Source organism: Eublepharis macularius, chromosome 7, assembly GCF_028583425.1.
Source record: "Eublepharis macularius isolate TG4126 chromosome 7, MPM_Emac_v1.0, whole genome shotgun sequence".
Lineage (NCBI taxonomy): Eukaryota > Metazoa > Chordata > Lepidosauria > Squamata > Eublepharidae > Eublepharis > Eublepharis macularius.
Genome location: NC_072796.1, coordinates 17,409,224 through 17,431,948, shown reverse-complemented (window position 1 = coordinate 17,431,948; position 22,725 = coordinate 17,409,224). Strand labels below are relative to the sequence as shown.

The 22,725-nt window shown below is 41.9% G+C and overlaps 1 protein-coding gene across 1 annotated transcript in view; it reads left to right on the top strand.

Annotated features, from left to right (window-relative positions):
* The window catches only part of CTNND2 (catenin delta 2), a 303,251-nt gene that overhangs the window by 134,541 nt on the left and 145,985 nt on the right, over positions 1 to 22,725 (top strand). The window contains exon 4 of the mRNA XM_054985091.1: positions 12,345 to 12,477. Within this exon, the coding sequence (XP_054841066.1) occupies positions 12,345 to 12,477 (133 nt within the window). The remainder of the gene's footprint in view (positions 1 to 12,344; positions 12,478 to 22,725) is intronic.

Genomic DNA, 22,725 nt, shown 5'->3' with positions numbered 1-22,725 from the left:
AGGACCTCTGTGTTCAGAGGCCACAAACCTTTGAACACGGGGAGCGATCTTCCTCATCCCCTGCTTGTAAGTTTCCCAGAGGTATCCGTCTGGTGACTGTATTAGAAACCAGATACTGGATTATAGAGATCCTTGGCCTGACCCAGTAGCATGGACATAGGATGAATGCTCAAGTTGGAGGTATACAAGAAGTCTTGGGCTGTGTAGTTCCTCGGAAGCAGATGCCAATGTCAACACCCACCGGCCTAACTATCATCAACGAAAGGCAGCTTTGAGGTTCAAGAGTGGGATTTGGGTGCAGAGTGGAATGAGCATACAGACAGAAATCCAAGAGTCACATGTGCTTCCAAGTTTCCACTTTGATTTGTGAAATCCATCGATCTCTGTATTCTGGGCAAGGCTAGCCCTGCTCATGGCTGCAAAAAAAGAAAAAAATGTGGGGGGGAGTCCATTTTGATTGGGGTCACGTACCATAAGCTTGGGTTGTTAGGGCACCACTGAGCACTATTGACACTACGCCTGTTTTCAACAGGGCTGTTCTTAGACCAGATAACCTTTCCAGGTTCTCTTCCATTTCGTGAGGGACCGTGGGTAATAACCATTGTGCAAAGACTGTGTCTGTTCAAAACTGAACTTCAAGAGTTTTCGGCATAAACTTGAAAACCACATGGCCGCAGGCACTGGATTTGTTTTGCTTTGCTTTGTTCCCCTTTTGTGATGAATGTTTGATGCCATTTTTTAACATATGGGTCCTACAGAAATCTCCTCCACCGTGCTGTCTGCAGGGAATAGTGCCTGAAAGGAATGAATATTGGCGTCAGTGTTTCTGCAATGCCAACTGCACGGTCAGATGCAAACGTTCTGCTCTAGTAACATAAATTAGAGGCAGAAATTCACACACACCCCTGAAAATTTGCTCTAACTAAAGGCTGCTTGTTGTACCTGCCCCACAGCCTTGATGCAAAACTAGCATCGGACATGTGTCCTCGGGATGCCAAATGGTTAGGCATATGCTCTTTAACATGTCTGTATTCTCTTAGTCAAGAATGCACATGTTGTTTTGCAACACTTTTCCTCCAAACAGGTAACTGCACAGAGTCATGCAAATGAAGCTAAATGTTGTTTCCACAGCATTGCAGGCAATAAACAAATTATTAATTCTGCTTGCCAGTGTGGGGGAAGGGGAGCAGTTATGTTTTGTTTGCAATGTTCCTTTTAAATATCCTCCACATTCTTGCCAATATATAAACTGCATGTTGTACACTGGGAAGGCTATTAAAATACAGTGCCTGTAGTAGGATGCTTAATCCAAATGCCAGCACTTTATTTATTTATTTATTTATTTATTTATTTATTTATTTATTTATTTATTTATTTATTTATTTAAACATTCTTGCTACCTTGTGTGTGGTTTTATCTCTAGCTTACTGAACCAGAGAGCAGGCAACACAGCATCAGGGGGGGCATACTTGCAGAGTTCCCCCCTTCTATTTTAAGCTAGAGACAGGGCTGGCTCAGCACGTTTTGCCTCCACAAAGCACCCTGCTCCCATATTGCTCCAAGATGGACTGCAGATGTGCACAATAGCTGGTCTTGGATTCAGCAATGGAGGTACACCTCTCTTGCTGCTCTCCAGATAGAGAGAGTCATCACATCACGGCTTGTACTGCAAACCCTATAGGGTTTTCAAGACAAAAGACATTTGGGGGTAGTTTGCCATTGCCTGCATCTGTGTAGCAACCCTGGACTCCCATCCAAACAACCAGCACCAAATTTGCTTGGCTTCCAGCATCTGATAAGATTGGGCAAGGTTGGGCTCTCCACAATACCACAATTTATTGTATCTTCAAATGTCTGATTATGAGCAAGTAAAATTTGCAGGGGTTTCTACTAAACTGGTGTGAATGTTGTTGTTTCTTCATATAGTCTGTCTGCTTTCATTCATTGCAATGGATTATGTTATAATGCTCCGCTCAGGTATTACTGAGACTGCTATTTTTTTCTCATTGCTGTCATGTTTTCAGATATGCATCTGTTTAGAGTAATGGTTGAAAGTCCTGTTCTTAGAGTCCAAGTAGAGCCCATTAGTGAAGTGCAGGCCCTACTTTTAGCTATATTAACAGATGCTATTGAAAAAATGGTTGGTTTTTTTCCTCTTTCGATTGATGGAATCAGTGAACACTCTGGCTACTATGGCCAATGAGTTCAGCAGAATAAATGTGTGTCCTGCATTTGCTGTAGGACTTTCGTATTAAAACAAGCAAGAGATATGCTCCATAATATTGGGGCCTGTGAGAAGTATTAGCGGGATTTAATCCTCATTTGGACTTTCCACATTAGTAAACGTTTATAAAACTGGGCACTGTTGCTTCCTGGTGGCTGGGTTGGCAATTACATGAAGTAATGAGGCAAATGCAGAAAGCAGAATTTGAGCACCAAATTATCAGTGTGATGTGGGAGGGATTACTGGCTTGCAAAGTATCTTGGCCCAAGAAGTGTTGCCAGCTCTGGGTTGGGAAATTCCTGGAGATCTGGGGATGGAGCTTGGTAAGGGTGGGGTTTAGGGAAGGGATGGACCTCAGCAGGGTGTAATACCATAGAGTCTACCCTCCAACCCAGCCATTTCTCTGGGGGGAACTGATCTTTGCAGTCTGAAGATCAGATGGTAATTCCAGAAGATTCCAGAACCTGGAGACTGGGAACCCTATGTCCAAGCCTGGCTGGTATCAGTTTAGAAGATGGAGCTGCTAAGGCAAAACAAACAATAAAGAGATATTGCACTGTGAACTTTTGTTATTGGTTTGAGCATAAGGGAGTCATACAAAGAAATCACTGCTGAAATTACACTGTGGGAACATTTACAGTCAATGGAGTTTGGCAGTTTGAATTCAGTTGCATCTGCAACTGTCAGCTGCTGATATGGCACGTGGACTTGATTCACTGAAAACTTGTATTGACTCAAGTGAAGTGAAGTTGAAGGCTACATTCAGAAACCATTCTGGACCATCAGAAAGATAAAATGAGCACAAATCTGGTTTGTTGTCTGGCTCGTGTGCATTCCTTACTCCTCCTGTTGAAAACTAACTCTGGTCACACAAGATGTATGAATGTAGGCACAGGGGTTAATCAGAGTTTGTTCTTCCTCCACTAGTCCAGTATCAAAGTCTGGAGTAAACTCTGGTATTCTAAACTATCTATGATTAACCCACATGCCTTTATTTGTACAGGTTATCAGAGTTAGTTTTTAACCATGATGCTGCATGTGAGAAGGGGTGTGGCAGAAGCAAACCATGCAAGTGAATCTGGCCACAGTCAGGTTTATACACATTTTAATGATCTGAAATCCAGTGTGGTGTCTGAAAGGAGCCTCTCTGTGTTTGGATGGCAGAGTAAATAACAGGATCTTGGTTCCAAGAAATCTTTAGTGAGACAAATAGGCAGGTGCTGAAGAAGGAGGATCTTTATGAAATGGAGAAACTGACAGTGAGCAATATTTCAGTTGCTGATATAGTAATTGGTGCCTTATACTTCCTAGAACAACTTCTTTCTTAAACTTAATTCTTTAACACACACACACAAATTGCTCACTGTGTGTCCCTTTAAAACAGTAAGATTCTTCCCTTCTGAGGGAATCAGCAGGGTTAAGACATTCAATAAATTTATTAAGCTAGTTGGTAATGTATTTAGAAATCACTAAAAATAACAGTTTTAGAGGCCATCTGCTTTAGAAACAGCCATCGCATACGGAGATAAAATTAGAAACTTCTTACTGCTTTTGTGTGTTTAATCTAAAGCATATTCGTTACTAGAACCACAAACGTTAGTAAATTCATCTCATAACAGTCCAAAGATAAAGATGCATACATGTGTTTTTTCAAACCAAAATAAGAATCCTCGCATATATGTTCTTACAAAGCTTGTTAATTGAATCATTTGTGCTTTTAATTAATTTGTGTTTTTACCCTGTTTCTCAGCCCAAAAATTATTTTTAAATGTCATTTTTTAAAAAATTGCAGTTCCTATATCCCAATCCTTGTGAGAGCTGCAAAAGTGAAGAAGAGGTTAGGGTTGAATATGGGGAAACCTGGGTAAGCTTTTTATCATCAGCCTGTGGTGCCTCCTTTTCAGCGATTATGTGTGAATTTTTTTTTTTTTTGAAAAATTTTTATTGGGTTAGAACATTTTTATTTTTACATTACAGTCAATTTTCCCCTAATTTTTCGTTTCTAACCCCCTCCCTTTCCCCCCCTTTTGTTGACTTCCAACAGCTTTCCCACCCTCTGTCCCTTTTCCCTTGCTTCTATTAAATTCCTCTGTCTAAAACAGATATACATTCTCCATTATATTAAGCAGTACATCTTTAACTCCTTTACTTATTATACACCCAAACTATACGTCTTTAGATAAACAATTTATCCCGTTTTCCAGTTTTGAATATTTCTATATAAACCTATATATCATAAACCATAAAAATTTCCCACATTTAAATCAAACAATTTGATTTGTTCTCTATATATTACTCATTTCAACTTTTTATGGTAATTCTATATAACTCCTCGCATAATCAATCAATTTAACTCTTCTGTACATTCAGTTTGGTGCATATAAATCTTATCAAAGAAAGAAAATATTATTATTTACTCAATCCTCATGTTTAAACCTTATCATTAATTATTCTCTATCAATGTTCTATCAGTTAACCTATACATATCTATATATATCTCAATCAATTAATCTAACTGCTTATAAATTCACATTTCTCTTCCACCCCCGGTAAAGTCACCCCTCTCTTTTATACTTTTATTATACTTCAGTAGTTCTCAAACTGCCACAGTTTTCCTCCCACCTCCCATTTCTTCTCCAGATATTGTTTCAGCTTCTCCCAGTCTGTGTTAAACTGCCCTGAGTCCAGATCTCTCAGTTTTCTTGTCATCTTGTCCATTTCAGCCATATACAGCAATTTGTAAATCCAATCTTCAATAGTTGGCACTTCTTGTACTTTCCATTTCTGCGCGTACAAAAGTCTAGCTGCTGCAGTCATATAAAAAATCAACGTCCTATGATGGGCTGGAATTCCCTCCATTCCCAAGTTTAGCAGCAGGAGTTCTGGGTTCTTATTTATTTGAAACTGTAAAATTTCACTCATTTCTCTTATTATTTCCCCCCAGAACTGCCTAGCTACCTCACACGACCACCACATATGATAGAGGGAGCCCTCATGTTTCTTACATTTCCAGCATTTATTAGAAGTATTCAAGTTCCCTAGCGCAATCTTCTTTGGTGTCATGTACCAACGATAGATCATTTTGAAAATGTTCTCTTTAATATTAATGCATGTCGTTGTCTTCATTGTAGTTTTCCACAAGTATTCCCATGCCTCCATTGTTATTTCTTTATTGAAATTTATAGCCCATTTCACCATCTGTGTTTTAACTATCTCATCCTCAGTATACCATTTCAACAGTACTTGGTATACCTTGGATATTCTTTTCTTGTCTTCTTTAAGAAGGGTCTGCTCTAGTTCCGAGTTCTCTGTTCGTATGCCCCCTTTTGCAAAGTCCGAGTTGTATAAGTCTCTAATCTGTCTATACTGGAACCAATCATAGTTAGGTGATAGTTCCTCTTGCGTCTTTATTCTAAGTTTAGATACTTCAATCTTAGTTATTTCTTTGTACGTTAAACATTGTTGTTCATTATCCACAGCTCTCGGATCTATCACCTCATATGGAACCACCCACAAGGGGGTTCCCTCTTGTAGGTAAGTTCTGTACTTCTTCCAGATTGTATATAGACTTCTCCTTACAAAATGATGCAGGAACATCGAGTTGACCTTTACTTTGTCATGCCATAGGTATGCGTGCCATCCAAAAAATTTTTTATATCCCTCTAGGGCTAATAGTTTCTTATTCTTTAATGTCATCCAGTCTTTTAGCCAAACTAGGCAGATTGCATCATGGTAAAGTCTCAGATTGGGCAGTTGCATTCCGCCTCTCTCCTTTGCGTCTTGTAGAACTTTTACTTTCACTCGAGGCTTCTTGCCTGCCCAAACAAAATCTGATATTTTCCTCTGCCATTTTTCAAATTGTTTAGAGTCTCTGATGATTGGTATTGTCTGTAACAAAAACATTACTCTTGGTAACACATTCATCTTAACTGCTGCAATCCTGCCCAACCATGACAAATTCAGTCTATTCCATTTGATCAAGTCTCTCTCTATCTGAGTCCATAATTTTTCATAGTTGTTCTTGAACAAATCTATATTTTTTGCAGTCAGCTCAACTCCCAAATATTTCACCTTACTAGTTACTTCACAGTCCGTTGTTTCCATTAACAATTGTTGTTTCTGCTTAGTCATGTTTTTACATAGTATCTTTGACTTCTTTTTATTAATGAAGAAACCTGCCAAGTCACCAAACTCCTTGATCTTATCTATCACTTTTGGCATGTTCTCCAATGGATCTTCTACAATTAACATTATGTCATCTGCAAATGCTCTGACCTTGTATGAATAGTCCTTTATTTTTATTCCTCGTATTTCCTCGTCTTGTCGTATTTGTATCATCAGAATCTCCAATACTAATATGAACAACAATGGAGATAACGGGCAACCTTGTCTTGTTCCTTTACTAATCGTCAATTTCTTGGTCAGTTCATCATTCACTACGATTGCTGCAGTCTGGTCCCTATATATTTCTTTAATTGCTCTGATGAATCTTTCTCCCAATTGTAGCTTTTCCATAGTGGCAAACAAAAAATCCCAGTTTAAGTTGTCAAACGCTTTTTCAGCGTCTACAAAGAAGAAACCAACCTCTTTATCGCAACGCTTGTCATAGTATTCAATAGCATTGATCACTGTCCTTAAATTGTCTCTTATTTGTCTGTCCGGCAAAAAACCTGCTTGTTCTTCCTCTATAACTTCCGAGAGCCACCCCTTCAGTCTCTCCGCCAATATCTTTGCAAAAATTTTATAATCATTGTTAAGTAATGATATAGGCCTGTAATTTTTCACGCTAGTCAGATCTTGGCCCTCTTTTGGGATCAATGATATATTCGCTTCGCTCCAAGTGTCTGGAATTCTTTGATCCCTAAAAACTCCGTTCATCACCTCTTTTAGGAATGGTGCCAGTTCATTGGCCATTGTCTTATAAAATTTAGCCGTAAGTCCATCTGGCCCTGGCGCCTTTCCTAGATTTGCAGATTGTATTGCCATATTTATTTCCTCATCAGTTACTTCACTGTTCAGCTTATTTCTCCAAGCTTCCGAGATCTCTGGAAGTTTGGTTTTCTCCAAATATGATGCTATTGATTCTTTGTTTACTTCTTTTTTATTATACAGCTTAGCGTAAAATTTATAAAAGGCTCTGCTAATGGTAGTCTGCTCCAAATACGTTTTGTTTTCTTCACAAATTTTATTTATTATTTTCTTTTCCCTTTTCTTCTTTAATTGCCATGCCAAATATTTCCCAGGTTTATTAGCACCCTCAAAAGCTTTTTGATTCAGTCTTTTAAGGTTCCACTCCAATTCTTTATTACTCATTGCTGTTAACTGTTCTTGAAGAATTTTGATTTCCTGATGTATTTTCTTTTTCCCTGGTCTCTTTTTTAACTGTACTTCTTTGGCCTTTATTTTCTCCTCAATCTCTTGTCTTTTCTCCTCTTTCTTTTTCCTTGCTCTACCATTTAAGTCCATTAGTATGCCCCTTACAACCGCCTTATACGCGTCCCAAACTTTACTGGTTGGTACTTCTTTATTCACGTTGTATTGTATAAAAAACTTAGTCTCTCTTCTCAATGTTTCCATATTCTCACTTTCCTGTAACAAGTCCTCATTTATTCTCCAGGCTTTCCTTTTTCTCCTTTTTCCAAATTTCCACATAATTGGGTTGTGATCTGAGCCTACCATCGGCATTATTTCTACCTCCTTAGTCCATAACGCTAAGTCCTTTGAGGCCCAGATCATATCAATTCTTGATAATGTAAGATGCCTTGCAGAATAAAAAGTAAACTGTCTGGTTTTAGGATATTCTCTCCTCCATACGTCTTCGAGAGTCTCTTGTTGAATCAACTCAAAAAAAAGCTTTGGCAATAGTCCTCTTTTCTTTTGTGCTTTTGTAGTCTTTTTGTCTAGTTCCAAATCTGTCACTCCATTGAAATCTCCAGCAAGAATTATCTGGTCATATACAAGATCATCTAGGTGCTTCCTTAAGTCTTCAAAGAAGCTTTCCTTTGCACCGTTAGGTGCATAAAGTCCGACTACCAACACTCTCTTTAAGTTCCAATTACATTCCACTGCTACAAATCTAGCTTCCACATCTCTCATAACAAATTTTGGCTGCAGCTCCTCTTTTATATACAACACCACTCCTCTTTTTTTCTTGTTGGAAGCCGCTACAAATTCTTTGCCCAATTTTCCAGATTTTAAATATTTTACATCCTGTTTTCTAATATGGGTCTCCTGCAAACAAACAATATCACATTTTTGTTTTAGTAGCCAATGAAAAATATTTTTTCTCTTATTCGGTGAGTTTAGTCCATTTACATTCCAAGATAATACTTTACACTCCATATTCATGGTTTTGTTGGTAAGTCTTTTTCATTGTCCTTGATAAATCTCTCCATCTCCCGCTCAGATCTGATGCGTTTTTTTGCCCCTCCAAACTCAAAGGACACTCCTTCCGGTAACTCCCATCTGTATCTGATATTCATGTCCTTCAAAGTCTGAATTAGCACTCTATATTTTTTCCTGTCCAATAACACTGATCTGGGCAATTCCTTCATTATAATAATCGTCTTGCCATCAATCTCCAATGGATCTTGAAATTGTTTTGTCACAATCCTCTCTTTCATATTTCTAGTTGTAAACTGCACGATCACATCCCTTGGTAGTTTCCTCTGGGTTGCAATTCTCGAGTTCACACGATACGCCACATCTAGGATAGCCACAATTTCCTCCTCCTCCTTCCCCAGGTAATCAGCCAACACCTCAGTCATCTGTTCTTGCGCTGACTTCCCTTCCACTTCTGGCAGACCACGAAAACGAAGCTGCTTCTCCATGTGTTTAGTTTCTGCAACTGACATCCTCCCCTTCACCAGCCTCATCTCTGTTTGTTGCGTGTCTATTAAATTCTCCATCGCGTCTTCTACTGTTTTAACTCTCTGCTGCGTTCCTTGTAATTCACTGCTAATCGTTTCCACACCTTTTTTCACTTCTGACAGCTCCGACTTTACTGTCTGTGTAACTTCCTTGACCTCTTTAATAAGCTCCAATTTCGTGTCCTTAAGTTCTTTCATCATGTCTATAAGTTTTTTGTCCAAATTTTCTATTGCCGATTGCCACTCTTTTTTCGACATCGTGGGGCTTGCTTTAGCTCGCTCCCACGAATCTGCTCTCTTCCTCAGCTCCGTGGCGTATAATTAAACGTTTTCCTTTTTTTTTAAATGTCCCAATCTTTGCCAAAATTAATTTTTTATATCCAAAATGTCGGGCGTCTTTTCTCTATGGTTTCTCTATGTTATTATAATCCAAGATGGCCTACTTCCTCTTCCGCTGAAGCCACGACCCTTCCACTTTCAAAGATGGCGATTCCCCACTTCCTGTCCTTTGGCAAGGGCCGCTTCCCTCCAGCCACTCTATTGTTGTTACGCACTTCCTGTCTCCCGTCTTCCCACAGCAGGTCTCGCGATGGTGTCTTTTTCCCACAGCTCCAAAACCACAGGTATTCAAAACAATAGTCCGATTTTTGTAATAACTTCTTTAAACTTAGTCTCTTTTAAAATACAACTCCTGCCGAGTCTTCACCTCCTTTTCACTAGTCTGTTGCAGTTTAAAAATCTACTTTCTTTCCTCTCTGTTTTTGTCAATCTGTCCCGTTTCAAGAGATAGCGATCTTTACCTTCTCTTCAGCTTTCTCGGGTTGTAATCGCTGTTTCGATCTTAAATTCTCCTCTCGACTTCCCTCCCCGATCGAAGCTTGGGTATGTAGGTCTTATGCCAGCCGAATTGGCCCCAAAATTGCCGCAGAGATTATAGCCGACCCGTCGCAAGGTGGGACCTCAAGGATCGGGGGGGAGACTCCTTGTGTAGAGCCCCCCCTCGTCCGAGATCTAGCTCACCCTAGGGTCTTGAGCGTTCTTTGCCTGCTCCCCGCCTGAGAGCAGTCGGCCGCGGGTTATTTTCACCCCTCCGGCCGGTTAAAACGGCAATCCGGTCAGCTCCACAAATGGAGCTGCGTTAGACCTCCATGAATCCCAAACCGGAAGCGCGATTATGTGTGAATTTGATGTCTCCATAACTAATCCGCCTTTTGAGTTATGCTGAGGCTGAAATGCTCACGTGAGCTTCTTACAGGAAGGGCAAGATAAATGAAATATAGATGTAGCTTTAAGAATGGGATGATAAACAAAGCTAGCTCCTTGAATGTAGCAACAATCGCCTGACTCGATTTCAATATAATGAACGTTCGTAGCAGAAACTAATTTCCTCTGTCTGAGAGATGTAGATGTTGCTCATACAGTGGGAACTGCAAGTTGTCTGGTAATTTAGACTAAACTAATATTGAAACACAAAAGCTGTCAGCTGTTACTGTTACGGTTTAGTAAAGAGACAGTGAAACCTAAGTTGGCAGACGCATCAAAACTGATTATTTGCAATGTATAAACCTGCCTTAAATTTCATCTCCGGCGAGGCTGTAACAAAACACACATCAGTTGGTATAGCCTTATCTTATATCTGAGATTCTGCATTTTGTAGGTTCAGTCGCATTTTGGTGGGAAACATGTATGACTTTATTCATGGGAACTGCTTAACTCACACTGCATAGTAAGTCCCATATTCAGAGGGGACTGTACCAATTTCCACTTGGCTGCAATTTGACAGTTTTCTTTGGTTTGATGTTGGTTCAGTCTTAATTGTGGATGTTTTCTTAGATGTACTTTTGTCCACATGTACTTCCCGGCCTCAGGCTGAGAGCTGTTCTTCATCTCAATTGCTCCCCCTTTAGATGACATTGAATGGGATCAAAGATAGTTGGTTATTTTACATGCAGTAATACTCAAGTAACTTCACAGGAGTACACTTGAAAAGGAATTTGGAGAACCTGTATCTATGGGGTTTAGAAATAACCAGAGTAATATAATGCAAAAACTAGCAAAACAAAAAGAAACAAGGTAGGCATTAATCTGTTGAAAGAGGAAGAACAACAGATAGGCCTACCAACCTCCAGGTGGGGTCTGGAGATTTCCCAGAATTATGACTGATCTCCAGACTTCAGAGATCAGTTCCCTTGAACAGCAGCTTTGAAAGGTGGATGGTTTGGCTTCACATCCCCATTGAGCTCCTTCCTCAAACTCTGCCCTCCCCAGGGTCTGTCCCCAAATCTCTGGAGTTGGCAACCCTAATGAAAGGGCAGTGGCTGGGATGAAGGAAAATCGCAAAATGTCTGCCTAAAGAAACAAAGTGAAGATCAGTGACTGTTTACTGAAGTGCAAACTTTCAGATTCAGATGAGTCAGTCCTGTTAGTCTGCAGTTGCACAATAGTAAAGCATCCACTAGCACCTTTAAGACTAACCAACTTGATTGTAGCATAAGCTTTCGAGAACCATAGCTCTCTTTGTCAGATGCATCGTCAGATGCAACCCAGGATGAGTCATGTTCATGGTACATTCAGGTATCTATAATGTGAAAAAAATAGTATACTCTGATTGATGACCCACTGGAGACCATCAAAGGAGGGTTTTCTGTACTATAATTGCTTCAGCCCAGCCATGTTAAAATAAAAATCTATGCATGCTTATAGTTCTAGCAGCAGACTCTAGGCTAAACTAGGGAAAGCAGGTGTCTCCCACTTGTCCGTGGGTCTCTCTTCGTTGCAGCAGTCGAGAATCATACCTGATACTGTTTCTTTTCCTCTGAGGCTGCTTTGTTCAAAGTGCTGCCCTTCCCCCACCCCCAAACCTGCTGGTTGACATGGGCTTTATTCAGCCTTAGTGGGAAAGCATGTCTGTGCATATTGGCTGTGTTTGTGTATCTCTTTCTTTTGTTTCACTTCACCATGATCAGGGCTTCCTATAGTGCTTTCGATTTCTATTATTTTAGAATAATAGAGCAGTAAGAAAACAAATCCAAGCAAAGACTGTAATGGCTGAGCATATATAAAATTCTGGGTAGTGTTGTTACCATATGTTAATTCTGGCAGTGACATTGATAAAAATTCCTCCCCCTGCCCCCCTCCCAATACATTTCCTGTGGTCCTGAAGAGACAATATTGCTTCAACGATGCTTAGGTGCCGCTGACATTTTTTTTAGGGTAATCGCTGAAACTTTTTCTTGTTTCTTTATATACAGAGAGTTTGGGTGGAGAGATCCAGAACTTCCAGAGGTTATACAGATGTTACAGCATCAGTTCCCCTCAGTGCAGTCCAATGCTGCTGCCTACTTACAGCATCTTTGTTTCGGAGACAATAAAATAAAAGCTGAGGTAAGAACACGGGAGTATTAAAAATGGCTATCACGTGTGTGTGTGTGTGTGTGTGTCATACACAGCCTCCTGTGGTTGTGCTAGCCTCTTACTGGCGTTCTCTTCTTGCCCGGATTGAGGTTGCCTCAAGGGCGTGAAGTCGGTCTTCCCGCAGTCTAGCAGCTGAACCCATCCAGTTTTTCCATTGGCAAAAAAGAGAGAAGGGAGTCGCATTTGACACCAAAATGGTTATGTTGGGGATTGTGGGACCTACATGAATGGGGTGGGGTCTGTGGCAAGGGGGGAAATTGGTGAGCCAGAGTGAAAAGGCAGCCTGGATCCTGCTCTAGTATTCTTCCCAGGTACTGAGGTCAAAATGGGGCGAATGTTAATTTTTTGGACTTTTTCACAATCACCATATTTCAGCTTTCTGTGTGTGTGTGCGTGCTGTGAAAGTACCTAAATCATTTTGATACCCCCTCCGACGCTCAGACTTCTTGTTAGAGATATAAATGGGCAGGTGGGTTATATGTGGGTTTGGAATTATATATATATAATATTTCTTAAAAATGAAAATGTTAACTGCAAACGAGACGTTAAAGACAAATGAAAATGTTATACCAGAATTATAATACATTTAATGTATATTTGGCATCTGTTTCAACATGAAAGCCTGAGTGGGATAAGCGATGGTTCTGAACTGTGCATGCTTTATGCCCAAGATAGACCAATGCATTGTCGTTATAAAGAAGTATTTTCTTGATTTGTCATGGATTAGCATGCCTCTGGGGTGTGAGTTTGTTTCTTTCATCAGTGACAAGAGAAGTGATCCTCCCTATAATCCCGCTGTGAATTATACAATAACTGTATGCGTAGAACCTTTTTTAAAAGTTCTATTTATTACTGCTTCACTTGAATTAATCTTTAGTATTTCTGTTTAATGCACACCTTAGAAGTCAGATTATTTATTAAAAGCGCCTTTGTCGCTTGAAATGGTGAGTTAAGAGGAAAAACTGAGGATGTTTGTTGTTTGCTTGTTCCCTTTAAGGGCATTTCAATTCCTTATCAGTACCTTTCCCACTGAACTCCAAAAAATGCTATCACAGGAATCATTAGCAGTATCTCATCCAGGGCTTTTTTTCAGCAGGAACGCGGGGGAATGGAGTTCCGGAACCTCTTGAAAATGGTCACATGGCTGGTGGCCCCGCCCCCTGATCTCCAGACAGAGGGGAGTTTAGATTGCAAATGGAACTCCCCTCTGTCTGGAGATCAGGGGGCGGGGCCACCAGCCATGTGATCATTTTCTCCGAGGGCAAACCACTGAGTTCCACCACCTCTTTCCCCAGAAAAAAAGCCCTGATCTCAACTATGGGATGCTTTTTCATATGTAGAATGGTTGACAAAGAAGAGAATCGTATGTAGGCATTTGTACCTCCATCAGCAGCAGAAGTCTGTAGTTGTTGATTCCTCTTGCTTCTGTGATTGGCGTAACTTAGGCTGGATGTATTACTTATATCTGTTTCCCTCCAACACTGTCACCATCCTATCATTTTCTATTTATTCTTTCATTAAAATTATTGATCTATCTGTTGATTTTTCCTGGAAAAGCAGTTAAGCTATTACTGCTGTTTACTCACTGTACATCTACAGCTCGCTCTCATTAATGTTGAGTTCGATGCCTTTGGGCAGCTGGCATGTGTACAGATGGACAGTTGTTTTTCTGCCAATTAACTTCAAAAAAATCCCTTAGGAACTCTTAGCTATTGATGAGCTGACCCATCCAGTGTGTAGATCAGCTCTTTTGATTGCACGTTCTTCAGGGTAATTAGATTTGTGTTCGAAAACGACGACACAGTGCGCATCACCTTTCCATACTGCCAGGAAGCTTGGTTTTCTGCTCTTTCCTAGCACTGCAGTGAACCAGAAAGGTTTCGAGGCCTTTTTAAAAATACGTCTATTTGTCCAACAGAGTAAAACAGATCGTTGGAGAATGTTCTTAATCTGCTGATGTGACATCATACCAGCTAACTCTGAACTTCCACTATGCATTCATCTCAGCTACTAAGTATGAGCTTTTTTGAAACTCACCATCCACCTCCTATCCCTGGACTGATTTGGTATAGAGCCACTTTATTGCAATTTGAAATCAACGCTAATGACACTGAACTGGCTCAAATCCTAACACTGCAATTTAACTCATCGTTGGATTGCAGCATCTTTTGTCGGAAGCTATGCTTTCCTAATTTTTAGACTGCTTTTCCCAATTCAGTTGCTATGTGCAATCTGCACTGAGTAACTATCCTCGAATCACCATTAGAGAGGAAAATAAAAATAAAAATCAGTTTTTTCCCTCTATAATCAGAGTCTGCAATTCAAGGTAGTGCACATGAGTGTAATAAAAAAGAGAAATTCCTTTGGACTTGGGTGTGGTTTTTCAATAGCTGGTTCTCTCTTCTCTCAGTAAAAGCATGTTCATAATCCTCTTCCTCACCCCCAACGCAAATCAAGAGAGAAGTCTGTAGTTTTGGATTCATTTTTCCCATTTTTGGTGCTTCTTCACTGTCGACTTAGATTGCGGGATACATTAAAAGGACATTTGGCAGAGACAACAGTTGTTTCCTGGGCAGGAGCCTGAAGCCGGTTGCTTAGGTGTCACAAACCATTTGCATGTTCACAAAACACCCCTTATGTTTGCTTTTCTTGATTTCATCTGGAAGGATTTGAATTTTTCCTTTCCAGCTTCTTGTAATGATGCATGAATAATTTAAGTGAACTAAATGATTACAATTAGGGTTGGTTGTATTGGGGGAGATCCAATTTTTTTTCCTTTGCTGTGTTTAAATGTTGTCAAAAAATTTTTTAGAGAACCCGTTTCCCTCTATCAGACTGCATTGCATGTTTTCTGCTTATCCTAGAAACACCTGGGCCCATGCTCAGTTCCAGATATGTAGCCTAATCTACCCAATTACATTCCCTGGCATGGCTATGGTTGTGACGGGGTGGGGGGGTGGGGGTTCAAAGGCCAGAACAAAGATCCCCAAATAAGCATATATTGTGTTTAAATGGTCTGATAGGGAGGGTTCCCAGGTTCAGTCCCCAGAATCTCCAACTAAAAAGATCTAGAAGTAGATGATGGGAAAGACTGGGAACCTTGAGACCCACTGCCAGTGAGACTAGATGATACTGCTCTTGGTAGACCAATGGTCCGACTCTGTATATGGCAGCCTCATGTGACTTACTGCCTTGCCTTGTGTGGTCTTAATTCTTCAAACCCAATCTTGACTTAGAACTGAAGAATCCCCCAGATTGACAACAAATAATCATGTATACCCCACCTTTCTCAGTGGGGAACTGAGGTGGCTTACATAATTCTTCTCTCTTCCATTTTATCCCCACAGGAACCCTGTGAGGTAGGTTAGGCTGGGAGTGTGTGACTGGCTCAAGGTCACCCAGCAAGCTTTTCTGGCAGAGGGGGGATTTGAACTGGATTCTCCCAGATCCTAGTCTGACTCTCTAACCACTATACCACGCTGGCTTTTCTGGAGAAACAACTCTATCTGGTCTTCAGATCACCTGGGCATAGGCACTTTTAACAATTAGTTTAGAAACAATGTATTTTTATTTACTCGTCTGTCACATTTCCATCTAGACCAATTCTTTTCATTTGTGTTTTCCCAGGGTATCGGTTCAACCCTGTGCAGTAGATTCAACTGAGAGTGAGAGAGGCTGTATTGACTGAGCAAGGCTTTAAGCCCTTATAACCCAATCTCTGTCCATGTCTCCAGTACATTACATTACTTCTCAGAGCTTTGCTTGGCAACCACAAACAATCATATCATGTATTTCTTAAGACCAATGGCATTAATTAGCTTAGTAATTCACTTTGGGGCATGCAGCTTACTTAGGGTAACTTAGTACTGATGAGGCTGCAGGCCCTTTAAGTGGCCTACTTGATGGACCTCTATCAGCCCAAACCTAGATAAAAAATCAGACTGTTGTTTGGACATCTGAGCCAGCTGAGTGCAATTTCCTTTTTCAGGGCACGACGAGAAGCTAAAAATGTGTGTACCATATGAGCAGTGTCATAATGCATAAAGAACTGATAAGAAGCTCTGTATTAATAACAGCAGACATAGGGCTAGCTGTATAAGCTGGGCAGCAAACCGCCAAAGGCTCTGAAACACCACACATGTGGGATATTTCAAGAAAGAACATAGGTACACCCAGGGCTTTTTTTCTGGGAAAAGAGGTGGTGGAACTCAGTGGGTTGCCGTTGGAGAAAATGGTCACATGGCTAGTGGCCCCACCCCCTGATATCCAGACAGAGGGGAGTTTAGATTGCCCTCCATGCCGCTGCGCAGAGGGCAATCTCAACTCCCCTCTGTCTGGAGATCAGGGGGCGGGGCCACCAGCCATGTGACCATTTTCAAGAGGTTCCGGAACTCCGTTCCACCGTGTTCCAGCTGAAAAAAAGCCCTGGGTACACGTCTATCGATGTAGGTTTTACCCCCCAAATGTGATCATATTAAAAAGGAAAGAGATGTGCAGTGTTCTAGTTCTTAAGCAGGGTCATTTCTAACTTCTCATGAACCAAAATAAAACAAAAATCTCGTGGCACCTTAAACACTGTGACTCACAAAAGCTTGTATTGAAATAAATGTCGCTAGTCTTTAAGGTGCCGCAGGACCTTTGTTTTCCTTTGCTGTAACAGACTAACATGGCTACCCCTTTGTCAACATTGTGATCTTACTTGCTCTTGATGGCATCTCTTGGCTCAGAGAGCGACATTACACCCCTAGCACCAGAGCGGTATGGCTGAATATTAATCTTTCTGTTTATATATGTTCATGATTAAAGTAAGAATTAATGTGGTGTGGAGATAAACATGGGGATGGAGCATTAGATATGGAGAGAGATGGATTCAAATAGCTACTCAACGTTGAAACTTACTGAATTACGTCGGGGCAGTCATTTAACCTTCAAATCCCCGCTCTGCCATGGAAACTTGGTGGGTGGCCTTTGGCTAGTCACACCCTCTAAGCCTAACCTACCCCACAGGGTTGCTGTGAAGATAAATTGGAGAAGAAAACAATGGAAGCCATTTTGGGTCCTCATTGAGGAGAAAGGCAAAGTATTAATGAAGTAAATAATAAAAAAAAAATCAGAGATTTGTATGTAGACTTGTTAATTCCTAGGCTCTGTCTCTTCGTTATGCTTCAGTGTGGCCAAGGAGTAGAAGTTTAAGCAAAGCTATGCAGCTGAAATGGTAAGCTTCTTTCTCAATGGATTCCATTAAGTTCTGTGACATAAAATAAAGCAGCTGCATAAGATAAAGCTGGCTGGTGAAATCTGTCCCAGGCGCTGGTGGAGTGGATCCTTATCCTTTTCTTTGGCCCTTGCTTTGCCCCGTCATTTTGCTAGTTTTTTGTATATTGTGTGCAACTGTATTCAGGATAGACAACACCTGATTCTTGTGTAGCCTGCTAACCCTGTTTACGGTGCTTGCTGTGGAAAGAGAAGAGATAAAACTGTAAGCAAGAAGAGCTAGACCTTTCAGCTACAGCTGACAATTGGCAGAATTGGTGAGGTTGAATTACAGGCCATTTGAGAAGGTAGTTTGCTGCATAGCAAAAAGCATCTTAAATGAACAAGGGTACGATTGTTTGAAGAACAGAGCTTGTCCTACTCTACCAGAAAAGAAAACAAGGGGAGGGGGAAGTTAAGCGTTTTTTCAGAAATGTAACAGAGAACTTTTAGGGAAAGTGGCTCCTGTTAACACAAGGTTTGTTCTTCGCCAAGCAATTCCTTGTGGCTGTAAAACCATCTCACTTTTTTTTGTGTGAGGTCGCCCCACAAAAGGATCAAATTGTTTGGTTTCACAGGCCAGCCTCATTTTGTTCTGATGGAAAATGGCAGTCAGCCATCAGCGGCAATGATACAACAGGTCACCCAAGGTTTTGGCGCTGGTGATTCCCTCCTTTGTGCAGGGAAATTAATTTCACCCATGAAAGCCACAGTGATTTCTCGTACCATCCGATTGCATAAGGGTGGGAGAGAAGGGGGCAGGTGGCTAGTGAACTATGTGTCCTATTTCTCTGCCTGCCTTAACAAACACTTCTCTCAGTGGGAGATTTGTTTTACTCTGCTTACTCTCTGCATCTTTGGTTATTCTTTCAGAATAGCAACAATAATTAAAAAGAGAACAAACCTGTGTTGGAAATATTGTTCCTTCTACCCAGGGCTTTTTTTCTGGGAAAAGAGGTGATGGAACTCAGGACCGCACAATGATGTCACTTTGAGTAACCTGGAATGGGGGGGGGGTTTAAAAGTTTAAATCACCCTTGGTGAAAATGGTCACATGGCCAGTGGCCCCGCCCCCTGATCTCCAGTGGCGCTGAAGGCAATCTAAACTCCCCTCTGTCTGGAGATCAGGGGGCGGGGCCACCAGCCATGTGACCATTTTCAAAAGGTGCTGGAACTCTGTTCCACTGTGTTCCAGCTGGAAAAAAAGCCCTGCTCCTACCTTGCTTACCATAGCAAGGTGACACCACAGGGCCCAGCAAGTGAAATGCAACCCACAATCAATATTTGCAAGTCTTCCAGGTGCTTGATACATGCATACCAGACACCAATAGCACAAAGAGAAGGCTTGTTGGCCTGTGTTCTGTTTGGTGGGCCACAAGTTGTGTAGACTTGCTGTATCACTTGAAGTAAAAGCAAAGTGGATGCGGGGGGGGGGGGGGGTCATGATCTCTGTTGACTTGGATGCTGTACCTTTGCTCTGCATGTGCTTTGCTCGAGGCACTGCAGAGGCAGAACTCACTCCCTCTTCCACGAGGCACTCAGGGGCTTGTTGGAAAACTTGGGCATTGCGCAACCAGAGGTGCCCAGTGCCAGAGGAAGCAAGCTCCGCAGCAGAGGAACGCCTCAGCAGCTTCTGTAGAGAACCACACATCGAACAAAGATGTGAGGTCCAAGCCAGTATTTTAAAATAAGTTTCTGGTACACTTTGAAGATGGCTGATATCCAGTGTAGGGTTGCCATGGGTGATTTCATTTACTCCATTTTATGAATACTTGCTGCTCTTTACAATGGACTCAATATTAAATGTAGGTGATTAACCAGTAGACCATGCCATCCTGTTGAGGTGTTTGGAGGCAGAAGAGGGTATCAGGGGATGTGCCTGGTTTAAATAATTCCTTGTGGAACGGACTCAGACGGTTGCTGTTGGACAACAGCTGTCTTCAGTGCGGGAGCTTTCTTGTGGGGTTCCAAGGGGCACAATCTTATTCCCCATGTTATTCAACATCTATTTAAAGTCTTTAGGGGAAATAATTTGCAGCTTCGGAACTGGGTGTCATCAATATGCAGATGACACTCACCTCTGTAACTCACTATCCCTGGGTAATGCAGTAGAGGTCTCAAATCCTTTCCTCACTGCTGTGGTCAAATGGCTGAAAGTGAACAAACTGAAACTGAACCCAGACAAGACAGAAGTGATGCTAGTTTGGAAAGCGGAGATCTTGGACATCGTTCTCCCCCCTTTTGGTGGGGTTCAAGGGCTGTACTGTACAGAAATGGTTCAGAGAAATGTTTTGGGAAAGGGATAGAGACAGCAGACTATACTACTGTGTACTGATTATTGCTATAGCCTATGGTATTTATTGGATGCTCCAGCCGTAGTTCATGTTGAGTTACACTATGTAATCCATCTTGAGTCTCATTGAGAAAGGCAGACTATATATAATGTAAATAAACAAACCTGATTTGGTCCATCCAGCAGCACGATAGTGGCTGATTTTCCAGTGCCACTAAGCCTCTTTTCAGTGTGCAGAAGATTCTGGGGCCAGCTACTGGTAGAAGATATGCACAAGTCTTCTTTTCACCATTACGACATGCTGCAGCAAACACATGCACAAGGGCACTTGTGTAGCAGACAATGCGGTTTATTGACCCCAAACATTGGGAGGGACGTCCAGGAACATCTCGGCCAGAACAGCAATCAGGAATGATGAAGCAAGACCTGCATTAACTTGGCCTCTGCTTTCCCACAGGGAACTCTAGGCTAACTCGTTGGCCAGAAGTTTTCTCCACACAGTTCCAGCGGCTAGGTGACCAGATTGAAGTTGCATTTTTCTGGTTCCCAGACTAGTCTTTCCACCCACAACGTGACAGGATTCATTAAACTCTTGACCTTGAAAGGGTTTAGGGTAAAAAGTCCTGCCAAGTGCCAATGACAAATAGGGCCCTGGTTGCCCTGGAAGATCCCTACCTGACCAGTAGTTCTGTGGTTCCACTTCTGTAATTGTATGATTCTGCCCTTACAGTGAGTGTGTGGTGGTGTGGACCTTTTTTGCGATGGGTGTTTATTCTTATGAATGATCCACCTTTGTCCCTGGAGGGACAATTCACCACTTCAGCTACGGAAGTCCCAAAGAAGTCGGTGGGGCTAATCCCCTGATCTGCCCCATCATATACAGAGAAGGCCAGGGCTTTTTTTCTGGGAAAAGAGGTGGTGGAACTCAGTGGATTGCCCTAGGAGAAAATGGTTACATGGCTGGTGGCCCCGCCCACTGATCTCCAGACAGAGGGGAGTTTAGACTGCCCTCTGCGCCGCTGAGCGGCACGGAGGGCAATCTAAACTCCCCTCTGTCTGGAGATCAGGGAGCGGGGCCACCAGCTATGCGACCATTTTCAAGAGGTTCCGGAACTTCGTTCCCCCGCGTTCCCCCTGAAAAAAAGCCCTGGAGAAGGCTGTTTGGGACTGCTGCCCCTTGGTCATGCTTGTCTTCTGCTGCAGCTTCCTTCTTTGCTTCAATCGGTCCATGCACATGAGAAACCCTTTGTGAGGAACAGGAGGGGGAGTTGAGGCATCTGCTCCCTGAATCATATTGTCCTTCCTGCCACCATGATGCCTCCATTTACTTGCAGAGGCAGCATCACAGCTGCCTGGGACCACGTGTGGGCAAAATGCAGCCCCTCCTGCAAGGTCCTTCAGTGTGAGGCCATCACCCATGTTTTTATCTAGTGGTTCAGCATGGCAAGGTGTTATCCCTCTTTCCACCCACCTTGATGAGTAACTAAGGCCACCCTTTGCCCATTTTGAAACTCTGCAGTTTCTCAGTGGCAGCTCAGTTTAGATAGGCCGTGGATTTAGATTGGGGCCACGGTGCAGGGGGAAGCAGGAGCTCCTGCCATGGCTTGTTTTTTCTGAGTTAAAACTGCCTTTGTGGGTGTTAAGACAACTTCTCGATGGGGGAAATAATGCCCCCTGGGCCGTTATGGTTTACAGCCTCCAGCCGAGCCCTGGAGTTCTCCCAGAATTACAACTGATCTCCAAACTACAGAGATCGGTTCCCACAGAGGAAATGTCACCATCAGAGGGTAGACTTTATGACATCACATCCCAACTGAGCTCCTTCCCAGACTCAGCCCTCAAATCTCCAGGACTCTGATCTGGAGAACTCCACTTGAATTCAGCTGGGTGACCTTGAAGCTGTCACAGCTCTCTCAGAGCTCTCTCAGCCCCACCCACCTCACAGGGTGATTGTCATGAGGATAATAATAACAAACTTTATAAACCACTCTGAGTGGGCGTTAAGTTGTCTTGAAGGGCAGTATATAAATCGAATGCTGTTGTTGTTATTATTATTTACCAACCCAAAGTTGGCAACCCTTAGGGGCTCCACCCTATGGTCCCAATCTTAATTGGGAACCTGTGGCACTTTGAAATGTGCCACCAAGAATTGCCACCAACAATTCAGTATGGTCTGTGAGTGTCGGTAGCAGAAACACGCAAACGATAACATTAATCTTCAAATGTAGGCTCATTGATTCGTAAAGGAAAAGAACAGAGCAATTAACATTGAGAAGATAACCAAAGTCCTCACCACTCCCCTAGCCTAAGCAAGGTGTTCGCACAAGCCAAACTTGCCATGTCATTCTAAGCAGAATTACACCATTTTAAATTTATTGACTTCAGTGGGTTTAAAAGGCTGTAACTCTGTTTATGGTTGCAATGTAAATAGCTTGGGGGGGGTCCTCTCTTTTGTTCCCTGAATGAGAATCTCTGTTCCTCTGGAAGCCATGTCACAATTGCAACATTAAACAAGCTCATTACAAGATATGCTGATTTTGCAAGGTTTCTGTTCTCCACTTCATCTATTTTATGTTCTCCCGGAATGACTGTCCTAATAAGTCTGCCTGTGGAGCATGCTTATTTTTAATTATAATCATTTTTTTATTCCAGCAGAGGTTTTTTGTTTCTTC